General features: G+C 44.0%; 1 protein-coding gene across 18 annotated transcripts in view; it reads right to left on the reverse strand.

Moving 5' to 3' along the window:
• Positions 1-62: 62 nt before the first annotated feature.
• The window catches only part of UNC80 (unc-80 homolog, NALCN channel complex subunit), a 135206-nt gene continuing 111319 nt past the window's right edge, over positions 63-23949 (reverse strand). For 14 of the 18 annotated variants that reach the window (XM_030017566.2, XM_030017570.2, XM_030017564.2 and 11 more), the window contains 12 exons: positions 23407-23532; positions 21411-21534; positions 20466-20672; positions 18747-18931; positions 17700-17865; positions 16623-16802; positions 14475-14613; positions 12388-12444; positions 6182-6263; positions 5564-5675; positions 4180-4391; positions 63-3324 (listed from right to left, as the gene is read on the reverse strand). In XM_030017566.2, the coding sequence (XP_029873426.1) occupies positions 3055-3324; positions 4180-4391; positions 5564-5675; positions 6182-6263; positions 12388-12444; positions 14475-14613; positions 16623-16802; positions 17700-17865; positions 18747-18931; positions 20466-20672; positions 21411-21534; positions 23407-23532 (1860 nt within the window). In that variant the 3' untranslated portion in view covers positions 63-3054. Of the gene's footprint in view, positions 3325-4179; positions 4392-5563; positions 5676-6181; positions 6264-12387; positions 12445-14474; positions 14614-16622; positions 16803-17699; positions 17866-18746; positions 18932-20465; positions 20673-21410; positions 21535-23406; positions 23533-23949 lie in introns of those variants that run through there. The other 4 variants (XM_030017569.2, XM_030017578.2, XM_030017565.2 and 1 more) reach the window with 3 other exon arrangements.

A 23949-nucleotide genomic window follows, 5' to 3' on the forward strand; every position in this document is an offset into this window, starting at 1 on the left:
AGCGTATCAAAGAAAGGGAGACCGATGCGGTGTTGCGCAAGAGGCTGAGACACAGAACTCTGTCCTTTTGCCGTCACTCCTGTGTATTTAGTCAAGGTTTGCGTAAAAATGCTGAGGCAATGGGACCGACTGACACGCTGACGAGACTCACACGGCCTGGACATTTGTTGAACATGACATGCGCTTAAGGCCTCTAACACTACTTAAGCAGCATCGTTTGTTTTCACAGCAGACATACACCAGTTCTGTTACAAGAGATAGTGGAGGAAATCACAAAACCAGCTAAAGTACGTTGTATGCACCTCATTAGTACAGTACTAAGTGCAACCGATAGGAAAGTAAAACACATGAGAAAACAGACCGACTGGTCTGCCTGTTTGTCCATCTCTCAACAACCATCCAACAAAATCAACGCCATCTGCCCGGCCACCTGAATAAACTAAATTACGGATTACATCATTTATAAGCTGCATTGATTTCTAGCAGGGTAGACATTAAAAAGAGGCATTTTAGTCCTTGCTATGGCTTACTACTGTGGGTTCACTGGTGACCATGGGAAACCTGAATGGAAACATTTATTACATATATTGAATTAAATGAAGTAAATCACAGTTATTTTGTCATCGTTAGAGTGGAGTACCATGGTGAGGCATCGACTTTTCATCAAGGAAGATGCTTCCTTCTCATTTTCAGCAGAAAAGGTCGCTCTGTAAAATGCGCCACAAATTCTGTATGTGTTGTATCCCAGCCATTTACTCAGCTCGCATCTAAACCTCTCCTCCCCCACCTGACTACCAGTGACCCAGCCTACCTCAGGATTTGAAAGTGAAGCTTTTCCTCATTTGTGCATCACTCTTAATAATAAAACTTAGCATCTGGAATATAGCAATTCTTTGAGTGACCTCCAAGCTAGGAGCTAATCCAAAGCAGTCTCCTATAGGTAGCTGGCCCTGGCTCCCGTGCGCTGAGGAGATAAGAAGCGGTACAGCATGTTGGTGGTCAGCAGAGTAAGCGGTTTGTCACTCAGGACGCCCATTGAGCAGCAGACCGAGACGCTGCCATCTTCACCCAACCATCTCTCCTACAAAACCATGTACACTTTAAAGGTGCATTAGTGCACCACCTATATATATATATGGCGGTGCACTACCAAAATTGTTGCCTTTTCAGCCTTGCTTTTCCCAAGAGGTGCTGAGAGTCTCCATCTCTCACCAACGCGGTGGCAGCAGAGCATGCTCAACACCCGCGAGCCTGGGAGAAGGATGGCTTTTGCTATCTTCAGAGGTTTAACATGCCCGAGTTCCCTCCTCAGATCGGTGTGCACAGCTCCCGTCAAATGCGAACATTTGGCAAATACCAGGCAGCACAGCCCGAAGGCTCCATGGGTTTCAGCAGGCTGAAACCTGCTGTAGGTATATGGTTAATTTTCCACGCAACAGTAAAAACCGCATGCTGCGCTACAGCAGCGAGGCAGTTGTTTGTATGGCAGTATTTTAAGCAGCTATTTCAGAGCTGTTGAAGAGAGATGCGAGTCCTTTCTTGGGAGATGGATAGGAGGATATCGTTCTGTCTCCTCAGTAAGGCTGTTTTATGATGCGTGCGTCCAAATTACAAGCCCTCGGGAGCCAAACTGGTAATTAGCACATTTTACAGACTCTCAGGATGAGCTAGAACATTTTCCCCAGCACAACAATGCCATGATTATAAACTCTAGTTCTTCTAACATAAGCTGAAAAAGGCAGTGTATGATTCCCAAAGCACAGGGTAACTTTGGGCGTTGCTTATGATTTCATGGTTTGTTTCACAGCTGTTTTGCAGTTTGCCCATAAGCGGCTAATGGCTAAAGTCACATTTCAGTGTAATTCCATGATGCTGCAGCATAGCCCATAACTCAGCTCTGACTTCAGCTGATCCCCCATGGGGATCTCCACCTATGTATAAATGTTACATCTCTCTCTCTCTCTCTCTCTCTCTAATACTTGCAGCCATGAACATTACATACATAAAATGGAACCTTTTTAAATACAATCTCAACATGCCAAAAATAGATTCTTTCATCAAGTTTCTGCCCTGCAATATCCAGCTTTTGTTTACAATGTACATATATATTTATATATATAGGAACATGAAAATACCATATATAAATATTTACTTTAAATCCCTATATGTAAGTACATATGACAGCATCAGTGGAGCAGTTGCTAGGTACCAGAAGGTCCACACATTCCAGATGCGGTTTCTTGGGGTTTTTTTTAAGCTGTGGAGATGAATTACTCAGTACATTTAAGCAGGACTGTGTGGGCTATTTATACCATCTGCAGACCACTCGCCCCTTGCCCATCTATATCTGTGCACAGCACATGTACTCCTTCTTATGGTATGTACTGTATTTAGTTTTACAGAGCAAATATTTTTGTAGAACAAGGGCAATATCTTACAGAGTGGAATGAAACCAACAGACAAAAGTAAACTCTAGAACTAAAAAATCTGCAGTGCCAAAAAAAAAAAAAAAGTCTAATTGCTCCATGGTGCTTATCATTGCTCTGCAAGTTAGAAACAACGGTCCCAGGCTTCTGAAAATCAAGCTTTAGATTGGTACTTTTGGTCAGTGTTTTCACTATCAGTACTAAGGTGTAAGCCTTGGATTCAGCTACTATATAGCCCTCCTCTCAAAAACGCTACAAAAATAAATCTTGGGCACAATCTCAGAAGAGGCTTCTCTTCTCTCTCTCATGCAGTACAACAGCCCCCTTACCCAGCAAGGCTGCTGATGACAGTACATGGCTACCGGATCAAGGTTTTATGGACCACATATTTGCCCACACACCCCTACCCTGAGAATTTTGTATAAATTCTCTGTTCCTGTGGTCTTGCCCTGAACTGAAATAGATTTCACAAACAGGAATTTGCCAGTCTATAGCAACCAGCTGTTAGCTATTTTCTGCTTTCAGTTAATAAAGTGCTCTTGTTTTAATTACTTACTAGTTACCAGGGAACTTAGAGGAGAAGGTATGCTTTTCTCTTCCTCCTCCCACTACTGCACTTCCCCAAGCGTTAAACGTGAGATTCATCTAGATCAACATCAGTCTCCCCAAGCTCCACGTGCGTGAAGCTGAAGTGAGTGGCCAGCAAGGGGTTCTCCATCCCATTGTCCTCACTGATGTGAAGGACAGTGTCCCTGTGCTGCAACAAGCTGGTGGTCTCAAGGCCAGCGTAGTCCTCGGTGTCAGAGAGCTGTGTGGGTGGGGTGCTTTGTGCTGTTGTTGGCCGGGACTCCAAGCCCTCCTCTTTTTCCTTCTCCTTCTCAGCAGAAAGTGCCTCGCTCTGCAATTGAGGAGAGCCAGTGGTCAGGCTCAGAGAAAGTGGGAGGGAGAAAGGCAAAAAAACAAGGGAACATCTATAAAATATTTTCTCATTTGGAAATACTTTCTACCATAAAGGACCAGGCACTTGCAGATTATAAATCCCTAAAATTTTGCCCTAACAATGATCTATTTTTGCTGGTGAATCAAATTTGTAGCAATGATCAGAAAGGTTATCTGATTTCAGTCATTAACGCTTCCTCATTTCATTTTTTTTCAGTGTATTCCCAAGACGGGTGTCTTTCATTTGTTCATGGCAAAGGACATAACCACCAAAAGACACTAGATATCTGGGCGTATAAAAGTGATCTCAATGTCACTGATGTGTTGAAGGGATGACTGTGATTGTCCCTGCACTGTTCTCAGTGGTGTCCAACCAGAAAAATGTTGGACAAGCAATTTCTTTTGAAATGTGATGCTTTTGCTAAAACAGTCCTGAGGTTTTGAAGGAGTCCTTCCTTAAGGATGCATTTCTCCGCGAGCAAGCTGTAAAAACCTGTTGATGAAAACTTGCCCTGCTGAGCAGGTCCAGAAGGACTACTATATGTGACGGGAAGGTGAAAAGGGAAGATGCAGGAAACATATTTGCAAATTAAGAATCATTGCATAGATCTAGAAGTGGATGCTTTACAAAAGTAGGGCATTGGACAGCAAACTCAGCCTAAAGGGTAGACACACAGAAGAGTTTGCTGCCTTCACTCACCCGCCGGCTTTCATTATAGTGCTGTAATGCATCAGGTGTTTCCCTATAAATTTGCGCTGCAGCTTTGACGAAGCAGCAGACAGACACACACAGTAAAACCGTCAATCACGTTACCTGGCCGGTGGTCTGGCTGTGGAGATCAGCTACAACAATGGCAGGTGAGGAAGTCAGCACAGGTTTACTTAGCGGCTCCTGCTTGCTGGTCGCTTGGGGGCTGCTGTGGCTGCAGCCCTGCTGCTGGGCTGCTGGAGTCGACGGGTCCCCCGAGGAGACTGTTGTTGCCTCAGGCTGGGCTTCAGTGAAAGTCACCGACCGCTTCTGCTCCGCTGAAGGGTAGAAAGCCCAGAAAATTGAGTATTAAGATGCTACAATTTGGGAAGGGAAACACAACAAGAAAAGAAGAGAGAATCCCTGGAGTTTTTATAACTAAGATGGGATTCGTGATTCATCCCATCTTTTATAAGCTGTCTAACTGGAGTCTAATCTAAAAGCCTTTTACCCTAGGCTTCCTCTAAAGCCACGGAAAGAGTCAGGGTTCTCCTGAAGACGAGTCACCCTACCTTTGTCATGCCTTGGTGAGATAAATGCCACCCATAACATCTTTCCATCCCAGAAGAATGTACTGAATTGAATTCCCATGTGAGCTAGGCATTTCTGCCTTCAACTAAAAAAGGAAAACTGAGATGCAAATATATAAGGGAATTGCCCAAGGTTTTGCAGGAAATCTGAGAAAAGAAAGAGGGCAGCTGATTGCCCCCCCATTCCTGCAGACGGAGTCCACTATCTGGGAATAACAGAACAGCACAGAGTGAAGACAGCTAGACTAAAACTTGACAGTAAAACTGCTATCCCTGCTCCTGCTCTTAATTACTTTGGGTCAACTTTTATGTTTCAAACATCTCCAGCAGTGCTGCTGCCCCAGCACAGTCCTGGCTGAGTGGTTAGAAACCCAGAAAGTTCGCAAGCAACCTTTGGTCTTCCAGGTGTTTCCTCCACAGTTAACTGCTCACTTTAAGATGGTACAGAATACAGCCACCTGCTCTGCTTGGCAGTGCTGACTCCTGGAAACATATGGCATGGACTAGAATAGTCCTATATTCACTTCCATATACAACCCTTAAAGCTCTGCACTGCTAAGCTTACAAATGATGGGAATTTCCTTCTTTCTACTACTTTCAATAGCAGCTTCAAAATTTGCACATCTGGAGGTTTTGGACAAGGCGTCCTGAATAGAGGACACCTGTCCCCTAAATTCTGCACTCCTCTAGGAGACATGATAATTCACTGTCCAGTTTGGAGAAACCACCAAAGTGTTTTGAGGGGGTGATTTTTCTGATAGGATATCCACTTACTAGGAAAAAGGATAAAACTGCTGGGACTTCACTTTAATACAGGCTACTAACAACATACTAACTTTTCTTTTAAGCTAAAACAACAACCTAGTATTTTCTTCTTTCAAATATGAAGCACTGGTTGTGGAAATGCAGCACTGCCCTACCGCTAGGTTTTGGTTTTGGCTGGATGCTCCGCCGCGTGGTTGAAAGTCGAGCTCCATGACGGCTACGAGGTTCAGTTTGAGTTTTCTGACGTGATAGCAGTGGTCGCCGAAGCTAAACGTTGGAAGAAAGAGTTAGGCTGATGTATGTTCACATATTACACAACTTCTCCTCTGTAAGGAGAACAGATCATCATTGTCTATTCCTCTAGATGTCCATTCACTCTACTTTTAGCAGATACAGGTTTTAAGGTTCCCGTGGCTCAGACATCTCCTTCATATGAACTTCTGGGTTTTGTGCCTTTTCAGTTTCAATACTGAATGTAATGCAATGCAGATTGTGTGACCATCGTTTAATTAAAAAAAAAAAAAAAAGCCTGCAGAGGAAAAGGTTGGGGAATTCAAAACAAAGTGCCCCTCCTCTCTCAGGGATTTGTCAGACCTCACAGCTACGACTTGTGCTACGGTTCCTGCCAACTCAACGGACTGCACTGGTATATCACAAATTAGGTAAACGGGACATGTCACATCCACAAATCATTTCAAAACAGACACAGATGAGAAAAACCCCACTGACTCAAACAGAAGGAGAGAAGGTTTCTTCACTCCCCGTGTTCTCACCTGCCGTAGGCCTCTCTTCCGCCCCAGGGGCTGCTGCAGAAGAAGGTTCTGCTGTCCTGGCTCGCTCTGCACGCTTGCCACCCTGTTAGATGTTGACAGCATTAGGCCAAGCACAGAAGCACCCTGTATAAGTAGCAGGTGTCCTGGCAATAGTGACTTAAATAAATAAATAAATAAATAAATAAACCAATCACTAATGGCACAGTCACTTCAAAGAGCAATACTGTCTTTGAAGGATGGGGGGGACGTGTCTGTTGGGTTGTGGCTTCCGGGGCTTAGGGAAGGGTGGAAGGTGGAGTCATGGCATTCAGGACTTGGCCACACACAGGTAGCATCCAAATATAAATAACTGCAGATTTCAGTTTTCAGTCATTGATTGATGCATCCCACTGAGCAACACTCACTTCTCTGCATCCTTTGCCACATCAATAAACGCAAGAATACCAGCTTCCTAGCTCAAAAGCCTTCTTGTTTGCTTTTCCTTTTTCAAGGACAATGTTGTAAAAGCTAATTTTTTTGCTCCCAAATAGACTCCACAGCCTCATCACAATTTTGTCATCTGGTTTTAATTTCAATTTAAGTCAACAAACAAAAAACAAACACAAAGTGACAAAGGATCCATTCACAGAATGGATGCATGAGTTATGTGAACAAGGCCCCACACTCAACACTTGCAGCCTTAAGTCTTTTTGTGGCTAACAAACAAAAAAGACAAGTAAACGTAAATTTTATTTTATATATATATATAAAAAAATTATTTTATATATATATAAAAAACACAGCTTTTTTGTTTTTAATACCTTGGCACAAAATATCTGAAAATCCGCAGTAAAAGAATCTTTAGCAACAAAACATACTCGGCTACATACCATCTCATTCTACCATTCAACTGACTATTTAATCTATGTAATATAAAAATACCACCCTCCCCTCATTTTTATCAAAGCACTGTATTCCTCCAAACAGTTAAAAATTGGTCATTTAGTAGACAGTGGTCACAAAACATTTTAGCTGAATGAACTATGTCTGAGAGACATATGGTTACAATAGCAACTAACATTTAAGATGGACTTCTTATAAATCAGGCAGCTGCTTATTTGGGACAGACTGGAATCCACTGAGCCACACATCCTATTTAAGCAACTTCCAGCTATATCTGGCATCAATTGTTGAAGATTCAGTGTTGCAATCCATTTTGCCTTTGGCCTGCATTAATCTAAAGGAAAACAACATTCTTTTCTCTAGATGTTTCCCTGGAGGAGCTCAGTACCACCAACAGAGTGAACGTTTAATCGCCTGACCTTCCAGGAGCAGAGGAAGAAGACAAACCAAGGGACCTGGTCAGAAAAGACATGGAGGATGTCTGTGGAGAGGCTTAAAATGTTCTGTCTCCTGAACAGCTCGTTCTTCACTTTGGCAGAAGTTATTGCCCTTAGAAGGTTTGGTGGAACAGAACATGAGAGCCTCCTGGTCTGCTTCAGGTCAAAGTCTGGCTACCTGACCTAAAAGTCCTATTCCTCCCTCCCTCACCCATTTAAACTAAAGCCAGACTTTGCACTAAATCATATGCGTGTGCTTCTACCAGCTCTACTGGGGTGACAATAGGCAAGTTCAAGGACAGAGACATCTTAAGACCCTGAAGCTGTTTCTCTTCTGATTGTCTGACCACAGCCTAATAATCCTAGGCATGCCCTTGGCAATCTCACCACAGCTGCAGTGGTTTGGAAAAAAAGGAAAAGCTTCTGCAATCTCAAAGCCAGAACAAACAAGATATATTTTGAGTCCTTTTCTCCCTCAGACAGCTCTTCCAAATGAGATCACCAGTCTCTGGAACATATTTTCCAGCTTTTAGGTAGGGTATTGACACCCGCCTATGAATAAGCAGAGTCTTCAAAGTTACTTCCTGTTAGTGGGACTGTGTTCTTGACCCAGACAATGACTGCAGCACATACGACTGGTAGGTCCTGAAAGCAACACATCATTCCTTATTAAAGCAAAGAGACTGAGCGTAAATTAGTCTTTAGATTTGTGCTCTAGACTACCTGAAATTACAGCTTGCAGAATTTTCTTCATCTTCTGTTTCTAGGATTACATAAAAACTTATTCTTCTGAATTTTAAGAAGTTTTTAGAGTAGTTACCAGTATATGAATTAAGTAGGAATTAGCTGGAGAAGGTCTTGAAAAAATAATGGACTAGCTTTGAGAATACTGTTACAATTTCTGATGAAGAAACAGTAACTCTTAGTTCTATGAGTGAGGAGACATGTATGTCTGTAGCAGAAAGACTACAATTATATTCAGTACAAAACACTGTTTATAGTGGTGAAACAAACTCATTTCACATGCATCATGAAAACACTTTGAAAAAGTCCTTAGATAAAGGGAGTACAGACTGCATGAAGGCACAGAGGCTACACATGAGGAAAAAACCAATTCCCGTGGAGTAATCTGTGCACTGAAGACAAACAATAGGTGAGCAAAAGAAAGGCTGGACTTTGTGTCTTCCTGCTGGAGTCTGGGATTTTCAGCCTGGCTTATATCATAAGTGAAATGAGTTTAGTGAGCTGGGGGATGTTTACTTCCAGTACTGAATCATTACATAAATTGGTATAATTTGGGATGATCTCATGAGCTGAAATTGCAGATATCTATTGCAGGCAAACGGTGGACCCGAGAGCAGCCGAGTTTTGCAGAGCTGCCTGCGCACAGCACAGTCCTGCTGTGGCTGCCTTTTTGCATTCTATCCCCAAATTTTGAAGAAGGGAAGGAAAGAGAGAGAAAATCATAAAAGACCACAAATTTCAGATGAGTGGCTGAATTTTCAGATATAACCTTTCACTTCATGAGGGCTTGTGAGGGTTTCTTTTCACATCAAAGAACAGCGCTACTGATCTTGTTTCCGTGAAAATTAGTGTGGCAGGCAGACTGTTGGCTCTGCGTAGCCGACCCTCCCTCCTTTTCTGTCTCTTCTTGTTTACCAGACCTGACCAGGAGTATACTGTTTTTCTGGCAGCCCGCGGGACGCAATCAAGGAACACTGAATCAAATGCCATTTCAGCTGACAGTACGTTTCCCCCCTGTGGCAATGTGATCGATAAGTAGGGGTTTTCTGCAGTACATAAGACAGATTTATTTGGGAATAACAAACCAGAAGGTTTTGCTGCCCAACACAAAGATGCTCTGTCAGTCTCCGAGTATCTCTGTCAGGGATTTTGTCTTCACAATAATGTTACTCCCGTTACATAGTTAGGGCAGAGACATGTGAGCAAAAGATCAAACCAACCCAACTTCGTGGAAGCATGTTGCCAGCACTACAACAAATGACAGCCAGTGCAGTCACACAGTGGGGGCTAAAAGAAACTTCATCAGGTTGGCAATTATAATAAGTAATGCTCATGAATTACAAGAAACCATGCAGCCAAAAAAAGAAAAAAAAAAGAAAGAACAAAGAAGAAAACAAAACAGAGACAAAGGAAGCAAGGAGTTTAAAAGTCTATTAAGAAGATGTACATGCTTGCCACACCGTTACAGTAGAACGTACACACTTTGTGTCCCAAGACATCTGAATGAGAGGGTTAGTGGACAAAGGCCAGTGGAGAATGGGTTAAAATGTAGATGAACTCCAGTTCTTGTATTCCCAGACACATCCTAGCCCAGACAGTGTTAGATCTGCTACACTTGACCTGGCAAAGTGAATCACTCTGATTTTCCCTATCAGGCACCATTAAGCTAAGATAGGCATAACAACAAACATTAAAAGGAAATGTGTTTGTGCAATAGATTTCCATTACAGTGACTTATTCTTCTTCCTTTCTGATTTGGGAATATATCCTCCCCTCTCACATTATAACCACAACAAATCACGATGCTGGACACATATGCTCCTCAGCCCCATACCCACCCTATGCTATCTGTTTACTTCTGAACACTTAAATGCTATCCTTTTCCCGTCTTCACTGCTTTTCTACATGGCTGGCTCTAATTGCAATAGAACAAAGGGAAACAGATATTGGTTTTGGTGTTTGTCACTATTTACTTAATTTATTTAAAACTCTTACCTTCCATAAGGGTCTAGTCTCTGTATGATTTATTTCTTTATGTCAGTTATGACTAAACAGCAGCTTTTGAATTCAGAAGGCAATCCTAAACAGTTATTATTGTGCTCCAGCTGAAATCAAAGTTATGTAAGAAAAACTCGAGCCTGCTTTATTCAAAACTAATGTTCCTGAATATAAAAACACATCAATTCTGTCCTATGATCCACACAGCACAATAAGCTCCTACAATCTCTGCTTTATTACTTCTGTCCTTTAGAGAAGGAATCCAATTTGCACATTTAACAATGCAGTTGAAACATCTTTTCTTCCTCACAGAACTCTAACCTAGCCTTTTTATAAAAATCTGCAGTATTTCCCTGTCTTCATTCTTTCTAAGGCTTTGCAGCCCTGACGCCCCTCCTTCAGATGTTAGTGCCCGCTCCTTGAAAAGAATAATAAACCTCAACAGAACTGACTCCCAACTTCATCTGTTAACCTTTTTGCCTAAGGAAATGTCTGTACCATAGAGCAGGGTGGAGGAGAGTGTCCTGGTCCCTAGCAAAAATTGGTGTGACAGAAATGAGTAGGAACCCACTGTACAGCTGATTACATTTCAGGGTTCAAAATAAATTATTGCATTTGAACTCATCTGTTGACTTAGCTGTCTCATATTCCTCAGCCTCACCACCGTTATTAGGAGTGACTCCCCCCACTTTACAAGATCAAAACATTTCAAATTCAACACTGATGTAACCTAGTATCAGGTCATTATAGCTTTAACTCGGATATGGACCTTCTCCTTCGTCATCCTCCTCAAGTGTAGTGAGTTTTTAGCTCTGCATAAGGGACGGCACTTAATTCTTCGGTTGAATGACTTCTGTTCTCTTTAGGCCCCCAAACACACTCAGATGACCATGCAATCCATTTTGCTTTATCACAAAACCAGATAATAATATTCCTGCACCTGCCAACAAACCGATGTCTTTTCCTAATGCCACTCCTACAGTAGCACCAATTAAGAGACTGATCTGCCAAAGCAGGATTCACACACACAAAGGACACCATGAATCATGGGATGATCTCAGTGACACCACCAATGATAAACTCTCCATTTCTCAGCTGAGAAGAACGAACAAACAAAGCAGCCTGTCCCCACCCCAAAAAACCCCACTACTGACATCTAAAACCAAGCTAACAAAATAGAAACCATTCATACAAACACCTCTCAACATATGCACATCTTCAGCTGGTGTGGTAAAGTAATGATATAGTGTGTTACCCTCTGTGTTGCCAACATAAGGGGCTGTGTTCTTCTGGAAAGAAACAGAGATGCCCTTGGGACTAATGACAGCTCTCCGACCTCATGAGGATGGGTTGAAAGGTGTGAGCACAGTGTCAGGACAGCAAGGATGATTAACACGAATGAGCTGGCCGTTAAAGGCACAGACCTCCCTTCTGAGCTCACTCCTGACCCATCTGACAGGCATGGCTGTAACAGCGTTTGCACACAAACTCCCCTGTCCACGGGTAATGGGGTACAGCTAGACCTGAACTCCAGCACTGACAGGGCAATTTTAAATATATATTAATGGGGTTCACCTGCAAGCTTTCTAAGGTGTCATTTGATAATTGGAAACGCTTTGTAAAAATAATGAGAATTACTGTAAAGCATCCACAGAGAACTATATTCCACAGGACTTATCATAATTAGTTTTATGAGTGAATGTTAAAGAACACAGCTTGATATTAAGTCTTTTGTGGCGACAGCATTGTGAGATGAATGGAAAAACAGATGTCTCTGTTTTATATAAGCCTCTAGACTAATGCTTATAACAGGCTACAGCTAATGCCTTGTGGATAATCTTTCTCATGCCTTTCAAGCAATTGCTAAACAAGGGGAAAACCCTGAGACTAGCCAGCCAGACTGCTATTTCACTTGCTACAGCTTTTCCTGTCCCCTTCCCCTTAGCGTCCTCAAAGTTATTGGCAATCAAAGCTGAAAACTGAAGGTGGGTTGCTACACCTTTAACTTGCAGGCCTGAATATCAATGAGCCACAAGAGACAGAGATGGAGAGAGTGACAAAAGGTGAGGGGAAGAGACAGAGGAGATTGGAAACGGCTCATTTCCCAGCACACACACTGACAGACAGGTAGTGTTAACACTGTACCTAGAGAGGCTGCCCTCAGTGGCCAGGCTCGGGGAGTCATCGAGGACATTAGGTTCACTGCAGGAGGGGCAGGGAGATTAAGAATTTAGGGAAAGAAAATGCAAAAAGCATGCGATTGTCTCTGTTTTCAAGGGAAAAGATATCAACGGAATAAAAAAGTAAAAAAAGGACGGTAACATTAATTGGTCTCGCACGCTCAACAGCACATATATGACTCAGAGGAGCTGAAAGAACATCTGATAACAGGAGCAGTCTTTAGAGGGAGTTTACACTACATGGAGATTTCTACATCTCTGCTGAGAGTTGGGAAGCTGAGAAGTTCAGTAGGATGTGTCTCCACAGGAAATAAGGGCAGGGAACTGTTTTCAAAGCCATTTTCCTGCAGCATTTTCATTTATTTCGGTTCTATTTACTTCAACTTCATAGAAAGCTTTTTTCTTCCCCCTTCCCCATGAGCCAGTTCTTCCTGAGGGAGGGCTAATCTATCTCCCATGAGCTATAGACCACTCTCCTTCTGGTACAACTCTAAGGACAAACATCTGGAAAACAAGGTCTCGTAGTGCAATGAAACTCTAAGTAAACAGCTGGCATGGATCCTGGCAAACGAGTACACAATTACATTGCTTTTCTACACTTCAGCCATTCGGGCAGGAGCAGCCTTCTCAGCCCATAGGAAAAACATGAAAGAAGTCTGCTGGGTTACCAGCAGGAAAGCAATAATAATATTACTTAACATTAATTGGTTTACATTTGTGAGGCAGTCTGAAAGCCCAGAGACCATCCATAACTAAAAAGGGCATGATGTTGTGGACTATGATTAAGCTTGCTGAGCTTGTACTTTCTCTACACAGATGAAAAGCGATTCTCCTGGTATACCATGTACTTAAAAAGTAGAGAGCAAAGCTCTGTTGTAATTAAAGTCTTTTTTTTCTCAGCATCACCATGACTTGGGATTGCACAAAGCAAACATTGGTATCAGTCAGCTGTGACTCTTAGGAAGTTTATGCACTGAAGATGGTAGTGAAAGATTGAGGAAAATGCAGTCTTGCATATTAATTTTTCAAGAAACAAAGGGACTGAATCAATTGAGTTCAAAAGTCAAATGAGTTCCTGTAAGCCCTTTTGTGAAAACTCCCAGATAAAATCTGTGTAACTTCTCTCTTGTAAATAATTTCTCCTATCTCTGCTGATATGTACCACGGCTGTTACTTTTCCTTCATGTATCAAGGTTATTTCTTTAATTCCAAGCAAGACTGGGGAGGGAACAATGTTGTTTGATTTTCCAAGGCTGGTCAAGAGATAATGTAGAATTTATTCTTTAAAGGTTCAAAGGAAGTAACATAAATTAATCTGTCCATTGTCAGATATCCTTGGATAGCTATGTCACAGACAAATAAAACAATAAACATTGCTTACTTAGAAAAAAAATCACATTTAAATGTAAAACTTCTCTCTACATCTTCTAAAGATGTACATTTCCCAAATTCCAATATCTTTCTCACCACTCCATGTTAACCAGGAGGCATTCAAGGTTATTTCTACCAACAAGTGTATTTCTGGTTTTAAACAGTATTAAATCCCATCTTTGAACTTGACATTCAGTTTCTCTGATGAGCTAGCTACTGTCCTAGGAAGGACAAAGACTAAAAGGAAGAAAATGAAGTAAATCAAACAGGATGCCTCTGCCCCCCCTTCCCAGGTTCTCAGGATTCCTCCCCACTCCCTACACAGATTGTGTACGGTCCCCTGGTTCAATGCATAACCCCAAAATCATATGGTTTCTTTTTGCTATCCACGGTAGTAGCAGAGGAAAATAATAGTGCTGAGGGTTTCTGAAACTGTTTAAGAGGAAGGTTTCTATGGATGACAGCTTGTTCTTATGGACCTTATGCAACACAGATCATCCTGGAAAATCATTATTTCCAACCCTGAACCCTTGGTCCGACACTATTTCAGGATGAATGAATTTAGCATCACTATGCTGGCACTGATTCTACTGTCCCACATCTCTGACGTACACATAATATACCTGCGCCACTTCTGCTCTCATTAATATAGTGGGAAAGGTGAAAAGCCTATGTTGTTACCTTTGGCTGGGTAACATGCCCACCTCAGCCTGAGGTGCAGACACGCTGGAGAGATGGCTGGAGAACCGCCTCCTCCCAATGGCACCCATAAGGTATGCTTCTTGTTCACTTACCACACTGGGCATGCTCAAGGAGTCATCTAGAAAGAAAGAAAAAGCAGGAAAGGAGAGGAAACAACCACTCCAAACCCCACCTACGTATTCACAGTTGTCAAGAGGTAACAGAATGCCAAAGGTGTACCCAGCATTTACTTACCAAGACCCCAAGCCTGCAAATTTGAGTAATTCCATTAGATTTTACCGTCACAGTTCAGAAAGATATATGCATAGAACCCTGCATGATGAGGAACCCAGCACACATGGGCCAGGGATTTATGTATGCTTTCAGCTTATATGGCTCTCAGGAAAACATGTTTGGGGAATTCAGCTTCCACTAGGGCTTAATTCCTGTGATTAACAAGTTGTTTTCAATATACAGTGTTTTCTGGCATAAAAGTTGTAATTGGACATTTTGCTGGTGTGAAATAAACTGCTGCTATGATATAGCAAAGCACTGTTACAAAAGATAAAATACGTAACAGCAAAATGCAGAACTGACACCCTTTAACAGCCTTTGGGACATGCATTTTAAAATGCCACCAAAAATTGGATAAATTGACTCAAATACATCATACTGCAACTGAATTATGCAGACAGTTGGATTGTGTTCAGGACTGCTCAAAATTTTCAGTGCTGTTTCAAATTACATCAAGTACCTGGAAAGAAATGACTCTGTTATGGGGTTTACCAGAACAACTTCTAATTACAAATAAACAAATAAAACAAAGGCGAAGTTTTGTGTAATTTTCTCTTTTCTTTTTGACCTTTTCCAGTTTTGATATAGTGAAATATTTTATGGTGGCATTAAGTCAAGGCAGGGTTGAAGTAATACTGCCGCAAGCAAATAGGAAGATAGCACTCATCGTTCCACACAGTGGCTCATAATTAATCTGAGGCTGAAAACAGAGTTTGCCACAGCGAGTATCTGAGTAATGTATCAGCAGTACAATACTGGGTGGATTGTACAGTGTTTAGTGATGAACCCAGCTAAAATAAATTTGGGCTGAGCCTGGAAAGTTTCAGGCTAACTGTCCTTTCCCAAAAGGCAATTCTGCTGTAACTGCACAAGCCTTTCTTTTGAGCCACCCATTTTCACTCCTTTTGTTTAATGTCTTTAGGGAATAGTCAGCAGTCCTCAAATACAGAAGTGAAGCGCCTGAGTTTCAGGCATTGGGGCACTGAGGCACCCAACCATTGCAGCACCAGCAGACAGTATCCCTGCTAAAGTAGGGGGAAGCCCAAGCCTGATGACATATGAGCGGAGTTTTCTACCCTGGCTTTCAGTGAAGGACAACTCAGAACCAGATGGACAGCTCAGAAGCAGAGAGAAGGCAAAATTCCAAGAATAACATTAAACTCAGCTGAAATGACAAAGCAACATTCAGGTCATTGTAAATTAGTCCCCAAAAGATTCACCATCCCATTCCTTCTAAACTGGCACCAGAAAGCCTGGCAAACCCAGAACCTGCCAGCTGCCCAAAAGGGAGATCAAGCTTTTGTTGTCAGTAGGTTTAAGGCTTAATTTCCTCTTTGTTAATCAAGTGACACAAGCACACAGACATTCCATGCTGCAGAGAGCCACAGCTGGATCCCATGCAGCACAAGGACAATGTATTCCACGTGGGAGAATCTGGACAGAAGTGATGAGCAGGAAGTACTAAGATCCTGCAGGAACAGGATCCTAACTACAGAGACAGCCACAGCCCCTGCCTACTGGCATGATGAAGGTCAAAGAGGGGACTGATTGCCAAATGCCTTGTCAGCACTGCAAGGATTGCATGTCAGCCCAGGTCTCATACACTAAAAATCTGCCTATGCCCTTCCTTTTTCACTACCCAGAGCTCAGGAGGGAATGAGGAGGTATGTAACGACCCAAGCTTTAACACCATGAACTGTGTAGCAACCACACCAGTTTCTTAGCCTCATGCCCTTTATGGGCCTTTTGTTCACACTGGGACAGGGACAACTGTCTTCCCCTGCCAGCCGTCCTCTGGGCATCAAGAAAACATCTTCAATCTTGGGGGCTTAGCTCGTGTCAGTAGCCACGTACTTTCTTCATCCTCCTCATCTGTGCGGCTCAGCGTGTCCTGCGAAGCCTGCTGGGAAGGCTCACTGTCCTGCTCCCAGACTGTGCCAGTGCCTGTGTTGGAGCGGGACATGGTGGCCAGGCTCAGGCGGTAAGCAGAGGTGGAGGTGCCCACAGTGCTGACAGATGTCTTCCCTTGATAAGCTGTGCAAGAGTGGGAGAACCAAACCCAAGTTAGTGATGGCACTGGAAATCAATAACCAGCCAAGCATTCCTGTCACATCAGGCACCTGATTCTGCCCAGATTAGTGGGACGGGGGTTGGCAGAGGTGATAAAACAGACACAGCTGCCCTGGCTCACCTCATCTCTCCAAAATCTCTGTCTGTTTTTCATATACCGTCTGGTTTTCCCCCTTAACTTTAGCACCATATTTTCCAGATCAGCTTCAACGTTTAGGAACAAGGCAAATTATTACCAAGGAAAAAAGGCTGAGGCATTTTCTTTTGAATGTGTTTTCTTTTCTTAAGAACAAAGCACATAAAATCTCTTGCCGTGTGTGAGCAGTGGCTGCCATCTCGTGGCAACAAGGGTGACTGTTAGAGGAGAAAAGTGTCCCCTCATACAAGAGAGAATTCAGTGCGCTGTCAGCTCGGGGACACTGATCTGGACCTCACAGTACAGAAAAATCAAAAAGTGACCAAGAGGAGAAAGGAGGAGACAGATCTGCTGCTGACAAACAGACGTTTCTGCACGAGCGGCTTTGGATTTAGAGACGTAGGTAGTGGCTTGCTGCATTGTGGGTTGGGGCCACACAAGCCAGATGTGACAGTGAGAAGCGGCTGCTGGGAAACCGGAGTAGCCTTAGTGGAAAAAATGGGCATGACAAGGTGCATTTCACACCTAACCTGGTCTTCTGTTGGCTGTCCAGTGGCAAGGCTGGGCTGGGCATAGGGCCTGATCCACGGGCAGGCTGTTGGGGTGTGGGTGGACTACCCATCCCCCTCCTAGGCAGCTGGCAGTCTGCCTCACAAGTTAATTTACGGGTGACCCAGCTGGCCAGATTGGGCCGATGGCCCTTAGCTCTCCCCTCTCCTCCTTACCAGACCCGCTGTGCACTGCCTCCTTCAGGATCTTCAGCTCGTTATTGAATTCGACAATGAGGGAGCTCTTGCAGAGCGGGCGCGGTATGAACCGTCTCTCCAGCTGGTCAGCAATGTGCTGTCGGGCAGTCAGCTCCTCATGGTTCTCAGCCGGCTGGGCCAGCAGCTGCAAAATTGGGACACGTTAGCATTGCAGGGAAAAGATGCCCAGGGAACTGGGACTAGTCTCCAGACCAGCATGAGCCTGCAGCCAGCAGACTGTCCTCTTTGTAGGCATGAGGTTTTGATTCCAGCTATGAGGCTTCCACCCATCTTTCAGGGACAACCTTGTATTTGACTGAACAGATATCGAAACCTCACTGACATTGGTACATGGGGATGAGGGCTTCCTTATGCTAAGCCCTACCCTCAGACATGAGACAGCTCCTTCCTCCAAGATGATTTAGTCTGTCCAAGTGGTGAGACACAGTAGGCTAAATAAGGTGGAGTACCATGTGCTAGACTACCTGGTAAACAGGGAAGATATCTTAAGCCCTGGCCACCTCAGCCCAGTCTGTCCATCCGCAAAAGTCCTGTCAGAACCAAGAGATGGAAAGCAGAGTGCTGCTTCCTGGCTGTTAGCTGTATTGCCTGGCTCTGTGCAGAAGAGAGATTTCTGGAAGATTTCTGACAACCATGCCAACCTCCTCCTAAGTTCAGAGCATCCACACTACTTCCAAGTGCTCTGAGTGTCTTTGTTGCAAAATTAAGTCCACATGCAAACCCTCTTGGTCAAGCCTGATAGTATCTTCCCATCTAGGGGAACTAAGACTAGCTCTATTCCATGGATCAGAGCTCCTGTGTGACTGGCATACTCTTTCGTTTTGCCTAGGAAACAGCCCTGTGATTTAGTTTCAAAGGGCTCTCAGGCCTACTAACTTCTGAAGAGTCACTCTCTACATAAACACACAGCTCCTTCCAGGCGTGCTGTTCCTCTGTTCTCAGCAGGGGAATAAAGGATATCTTGCCATCAGGGAGTGATCTATCAGGAGCCAAAGCAACTGTTACCTTGCACTGGATGAAGGGCCGAAGGAGCACAAAGATAGGGATCCGTGTTCGTACGATAAAGTCGAGGAAATCCCACAGGGCCAGCCCTCCCACCTTCCGCAGTGCCATCTCTTTGACTTGCAGGCTCAGCCAATACCACTGGCTGTCCAGTTGGCGTTCAAAGCAAACAAGGATCACCTTCAGGGCTACAGGGGAACACACACCAGCAAATGGCAGTCAGAGATGTTATCAGTGTCCCTTACAAGCATTGAGGGAGGAATGGGGGGGGCCACAGTGGGCACAGGCCTACACAGGCATGCATGCATGCACGTGCACATGCACACCCACACACCTCAGAGTCACAAGTGTCTTTTCTATCAGTCTCCAAACATGGCAGGGAAGGCGGGCAACCTGAGGGCAGGCCTCAGGATCAGGACTGAGAGTCCCATTTCCAGAGAAATTTTCCTACTACACACCTAAGTTCCTCTGTATTTTCTTGCTCTAGCTTCCTTTCTCCCTCCCCGCAGAGTTCTTTTGTCTTCCTGGAATTCGGATATTGTGAAAGCAGCTCAGGGGGGGAATACAGCCCTGGCTGATCAGACAACCTCAAAAATCTTGATCAAGGATATCCACACAAAGAGTCACCCTGTCAGCACAATAACCTGTAGGTTATTTATGGGGTAATGAAAAGAACCTTTCTAGCAGTGCAGCTGCATGAGTCACGGCCAAACTGTAATCTAAACAAAAATACAATCCAGTAAGCCAAGGGCCATAATTCACAAGAGCACTGCATTACAAATGGGCATGAACAGTGATGAGGTTCAAAACAATGCTCTATATTAAAGTGGGCAGTGACCAGCAGTTAGCTCACAGGAGAGACAAGGAATCTCCCCCTTTCCATGCTCCCCTGGTCTGGAACAAACAGGGAGGCCTGGGAATTGTTGGGGGAAGGTTGACTACTCCATCTTTCTTGATGGGATAGCCAAGACATCTCAGCCATCACACATCTGTACCCAGGCTTGTTGGGGTGGGGGGCTAAATCAGTGGTGAACTGCCATTTTTTTCATCAGCGTTACCCATTCCTTAGATATAGGTTAACAAAGACCTGAATATAAGTCTTCGGATAAATGCCCTCACGAAATCAGAAACAGAAGCTGTTTGAAGGAGTGAGAGCTTTGAGCCAAAACTCTCCCCGTATAGCCCCGACAACCTGCAGTGCTGCTGCTGCAACTCCAATTTGATTATTTTTTCTTTCCTTTCACCTGTGGGTCATATGTGAGAAAATATAGTACTACCTTGCAGCAGCATACAGTGAGCAGAGGGAATACCAGTCAGTAAGGACCGTGTGTGTGCAGGGCCAGCAGGCAGACAGACTGCATCCCACTTCACCCTAGCTAGCCAAGGGCCAGTGAAGCTGTGGTATTAGGGGCTGATAGGCAGTCTGACTTGCCTTTTGTGGCTTCACTGCTATATTCTGGCAATATGAAAACTGAGCGACTTCTACCTGTGGTGCAATCTCCTCCAGCTGCAGTGCATACACTGCTCACATTGCAATACATTCCAGAGATACTCCTGGCTTCATGCTCTGGCCTGGCCCCTTGTTCAGGACAAGACCTAAAGCAGCTCTAAAGAGCTCAGTTAGCTCCTGCCTGAGACGGTTTTCTCTGGTGCTGTCTACAGTCTTGAATGCTCCATCTTATCTCTGTCTCTTCTCAGTGGTTAGCAGAAGCCATCACTCACCCAGGTAGGCAGCCTGGCTGGTGGACTCTGCGAGACCTTCCCGCCGCAAGTCCTTCCCCGCATCCCCTGGGGTGGAGCAATGGGCAGGGGAGCTCTCCAGCATAAAATTCTTGCTGCGGGAAGTGCTGATGATGCGAGGTGGCAGGAGGATATTGATAACAGTCTGGAGCAGCAGCAGGACCTCAGGCTGCTCCAGCCAGGGGCTGTCTGAGATGCATTGGGAGGGGAGAGAGAGAGAGAAAGATCAGGCTACATCCCATCAAAGACACCCAAAAGATCCAGACCCTGTTCAGTTCCAAAATGGGGTGCAATCTCAAAGGTCCCCTAAGCCAAAACTCCGTCCCCCACACCTTGTTATGCTGCTTCTCCTCCTGTAAGCAAAGGCAAAGTTTATTTTAGCACCAACACAAACACACACAAACACAGAGCTACACAGCACAAAGAAATGTCCCGTTCAGTTGTCTCATGATCTCATTTCCTTTTGACATTCCCCTCTCCCTTTACTTTTTGCATTCATTTAGGGATTTATCAGTCATCACCCGCTATAGAAGAAAGCAAGGAGCAGGACTTGTGCCAGACAAGTGGCATGGATTGGGCAGACTGTGATCCACAGGGGCGCACAATTTCTGTGACCTCTGCTCCCCTCTGTGGCTTCTGCTACAACAGATTTGTCTTGCCCTGCACTCCAGTTTCAAAAGAAGGAACACATCTGTGTAAGACCTGACTCAAGAACCAGGGCACAGCTGAAACAAAGAAACAACAACAACTTCTGCCAATGGGGCTTTTTTCAGTCTCGGACCCAAAGGGCACTCAGCTGACACGCTGTCAGTGGCAGAAAACCAAATTAAAAAATAAAAATAAAAAATTCAACAGAGGACAGGGAAAGCGCAAACATCAGTTGTCAGAAAAGGGGGAGAAAAATTCTTTTTGTTAAATTAGTCAGACCTTTGCTTCCAGATCCTACTGTGAGCACAAATGGAATCAGTAGGTTTAAAAGCATTCCTTCCCTTCTTTCCTGATTGGTGAATGGGGAGACGACATGGCTTAGGGGGAAATCTTCTTTCAAAGCCTGTGCAGTAATAATAAGAAAGGATTAAACGATTTCATCAGCAGATCACGCACACAAGTTACTGTAGGGAATGATGATCCCCCTGGCACCCTGTTTACACAGTACAATACTGGCTTTGATGACCTGATTGAATTAGAAGCCCTGAGACCGCTTAGTTAGGAGTAAAAGGAATTCACAGAGCAACATAGGTGTCACCTGCTCTTGTCATAGCCAAGATGTCAGAAGCCCAGATTCCTAACTTACAGATATCATTAACAAAATCACATGTATCCCACAGGAGTAAGCTAAGCATTAGTCCTAAACTCTGCACTGCTGTGAATGGCATCAGGATCTGACCCAGACTACGTGGAATAAAAAAAGGAACAGAGGAAACTGCACAAATGACAAAATCTAAATATTCTGCTGTCCAAACATGGAGGTTATTCCCGAACACATTTTTTGTTCTGCCTCACTTTGTGCTGCCCCATCATCCTCCCTAACACAAAGAATGAAAAATAAACAAAATGTACATTTACTTCTTGACACGTAGTCAAGCCTAAATTGAAAGGTCTTTCATCTTCTTTAGAGGAGGTAATACAAATGACTGTCACTAGAACCTCTGCTCATTTACAACTTCCCAGTTACTACAGACTTAGCTGTGAAATGCAATTGAACCTTGCAACCCCTTCAAGCTTGCAGACCTGGGCTGAGCAATTCCAGGAGAAGATGTTTTCTGATGGCGTGTGAAGTACTTCTGTTTCATATCCTGCTGGAAGTACTAGGAATTATGACTACTCATGTGTTTTTCTGACATGTTTGGTTTTCATTACATTTAAAACCCATGAATGAGTGAATAGGGAGAAGAATATAATAAAAGTAAAACCTCCCAATACTTAAAAAAAAATATTAATTTGGTATCTGGTTTTAAAAAAGAGAAAAGATTTCAGAGAAGGTGAAGGTGGCTCTTTTTTTGCTTTTGATTAAAGAACCATTACCTCAGAGCTGGAAGAAATCTGTCCTCTTTCTGTGTCAGTTGGTATCAAAAAGTCCTTTGGTGCTTCATGCTCTGAAGGACAGCACTGTGTTTTGGTCCCTATAAGCCTTCCTTCCCAAGCCACCCTGCTGCTCAGAAATACCTGCTGAAGTATTCAACTGGATGTGCCAATGCATATTTAAAAATGCAAGCTGGAGCTAGGTTAGGAAATCTGTCCCTTCTTTGGTCACCATTCTGTCTGATTTCATGCCAATGGGGAGGGAAAGGGATACAGAGGCAGAAAGACTCTCTAATAGTTATGGCACTGCTATGAGAAAGGAATAGTGATGAAATTCTCCAAAATGTCCAGGATGGTTTTTGCTTTTATTCTGGACAACAAGGATGCTATTGAGTCAGCAGCAGAAAAGCCAAGTTGCCCTGCTTTTTTGAGCTGGCATACTGTGTGACCAGCTCAGGTAAGAGCAGAAGAGCACAAACTCCACTCCCACTCAGTTGCACACGTGGTCCCACAGGAAAAGAGGTAGGGTTGCATGGACATGACTCAAGCCAGGGCCCATCTCCCTGTGGCAGGAGGCTTAAGCTAACTCCTTAGATCCTGCAGAGAATCCTAACGTGCTTGTCAGAGCCTTAAACAGCATCAATCAGCCGAACTCCCTGGCCTTTAATGGCAGTGTTAAGCTGATGGATGCTTGCTGTGGACTTGGCCCGAACAGGTGAATTCTAAGCTTAGTTAAAGCCTTCAAAAAGAAGGGAGAATTTACATGTTGCTTCTCTTTCTTTTTTTGGTGTATGTTCCACAGTTTTTGCCCAGCTTTTGCAGAAAGAAAACAGAGCACCGATGAGTTGGTGTCTCAACCAGAAGCTATAACAGGCCTGGCCGCAGGCCAGGGCAGACACACCTGTATCTGCAATGCTACAAGCCGGACAACAGCTGTGCTGAAGGGCAGAGGTGGCGAGAGATAAGGGCTGAGATGAAGAAGGGGTAATCCGTCAGCCACACTGGAGGGTCCTACCACTCCCATCACCTGCAATACAAACAGAGCACATCACCACAACTGACTACTTACAGTTTCATCCATGCCATATCCTCCAACGTCAGTGAAATGGAGGCGCCTTCCATCGAGCACTGAGTTGGGGTGGATCTAGGAGAACCAGCCCCTTCAGTGGTCCTTGCAGGAGCTGGGGCCAGTGAGGAGAGGAGTTCTAGCAGGGAAAGGGAGGGGAGAAGAGGGAACCAGCAAGGATGAGAGGAGTGCACGGGTAACCTGGTACATTTATAAATGTACCCAGTACCAGCCCTGAATGACCAGCACTGGACTGGTGGAACAGTTAGAGTTGGAGGATATGTCATGTAACGACTGTAACAAATAAAAATATGTCATCAAAGCAAAAAGTCTGCATTGAAACTGGACATCTTTTCCCTTCTCTTGCTGATCTACTTG

The sequence above is a fragment of the Aquila chrysaetos genome, chromosome 6 (genome assembly GCF_900496995.4).
Source record: "Aquila chrysaetos chrysaetos chromosome 6, bAquChr1.4, whole genome shotgun sequence".
Lineage (NCBI taxonomy): Eukaryota > Metazoa > Chordata > Aves > Accipitriformes > Accipitridae > Aquila > Aquila chrysaetos.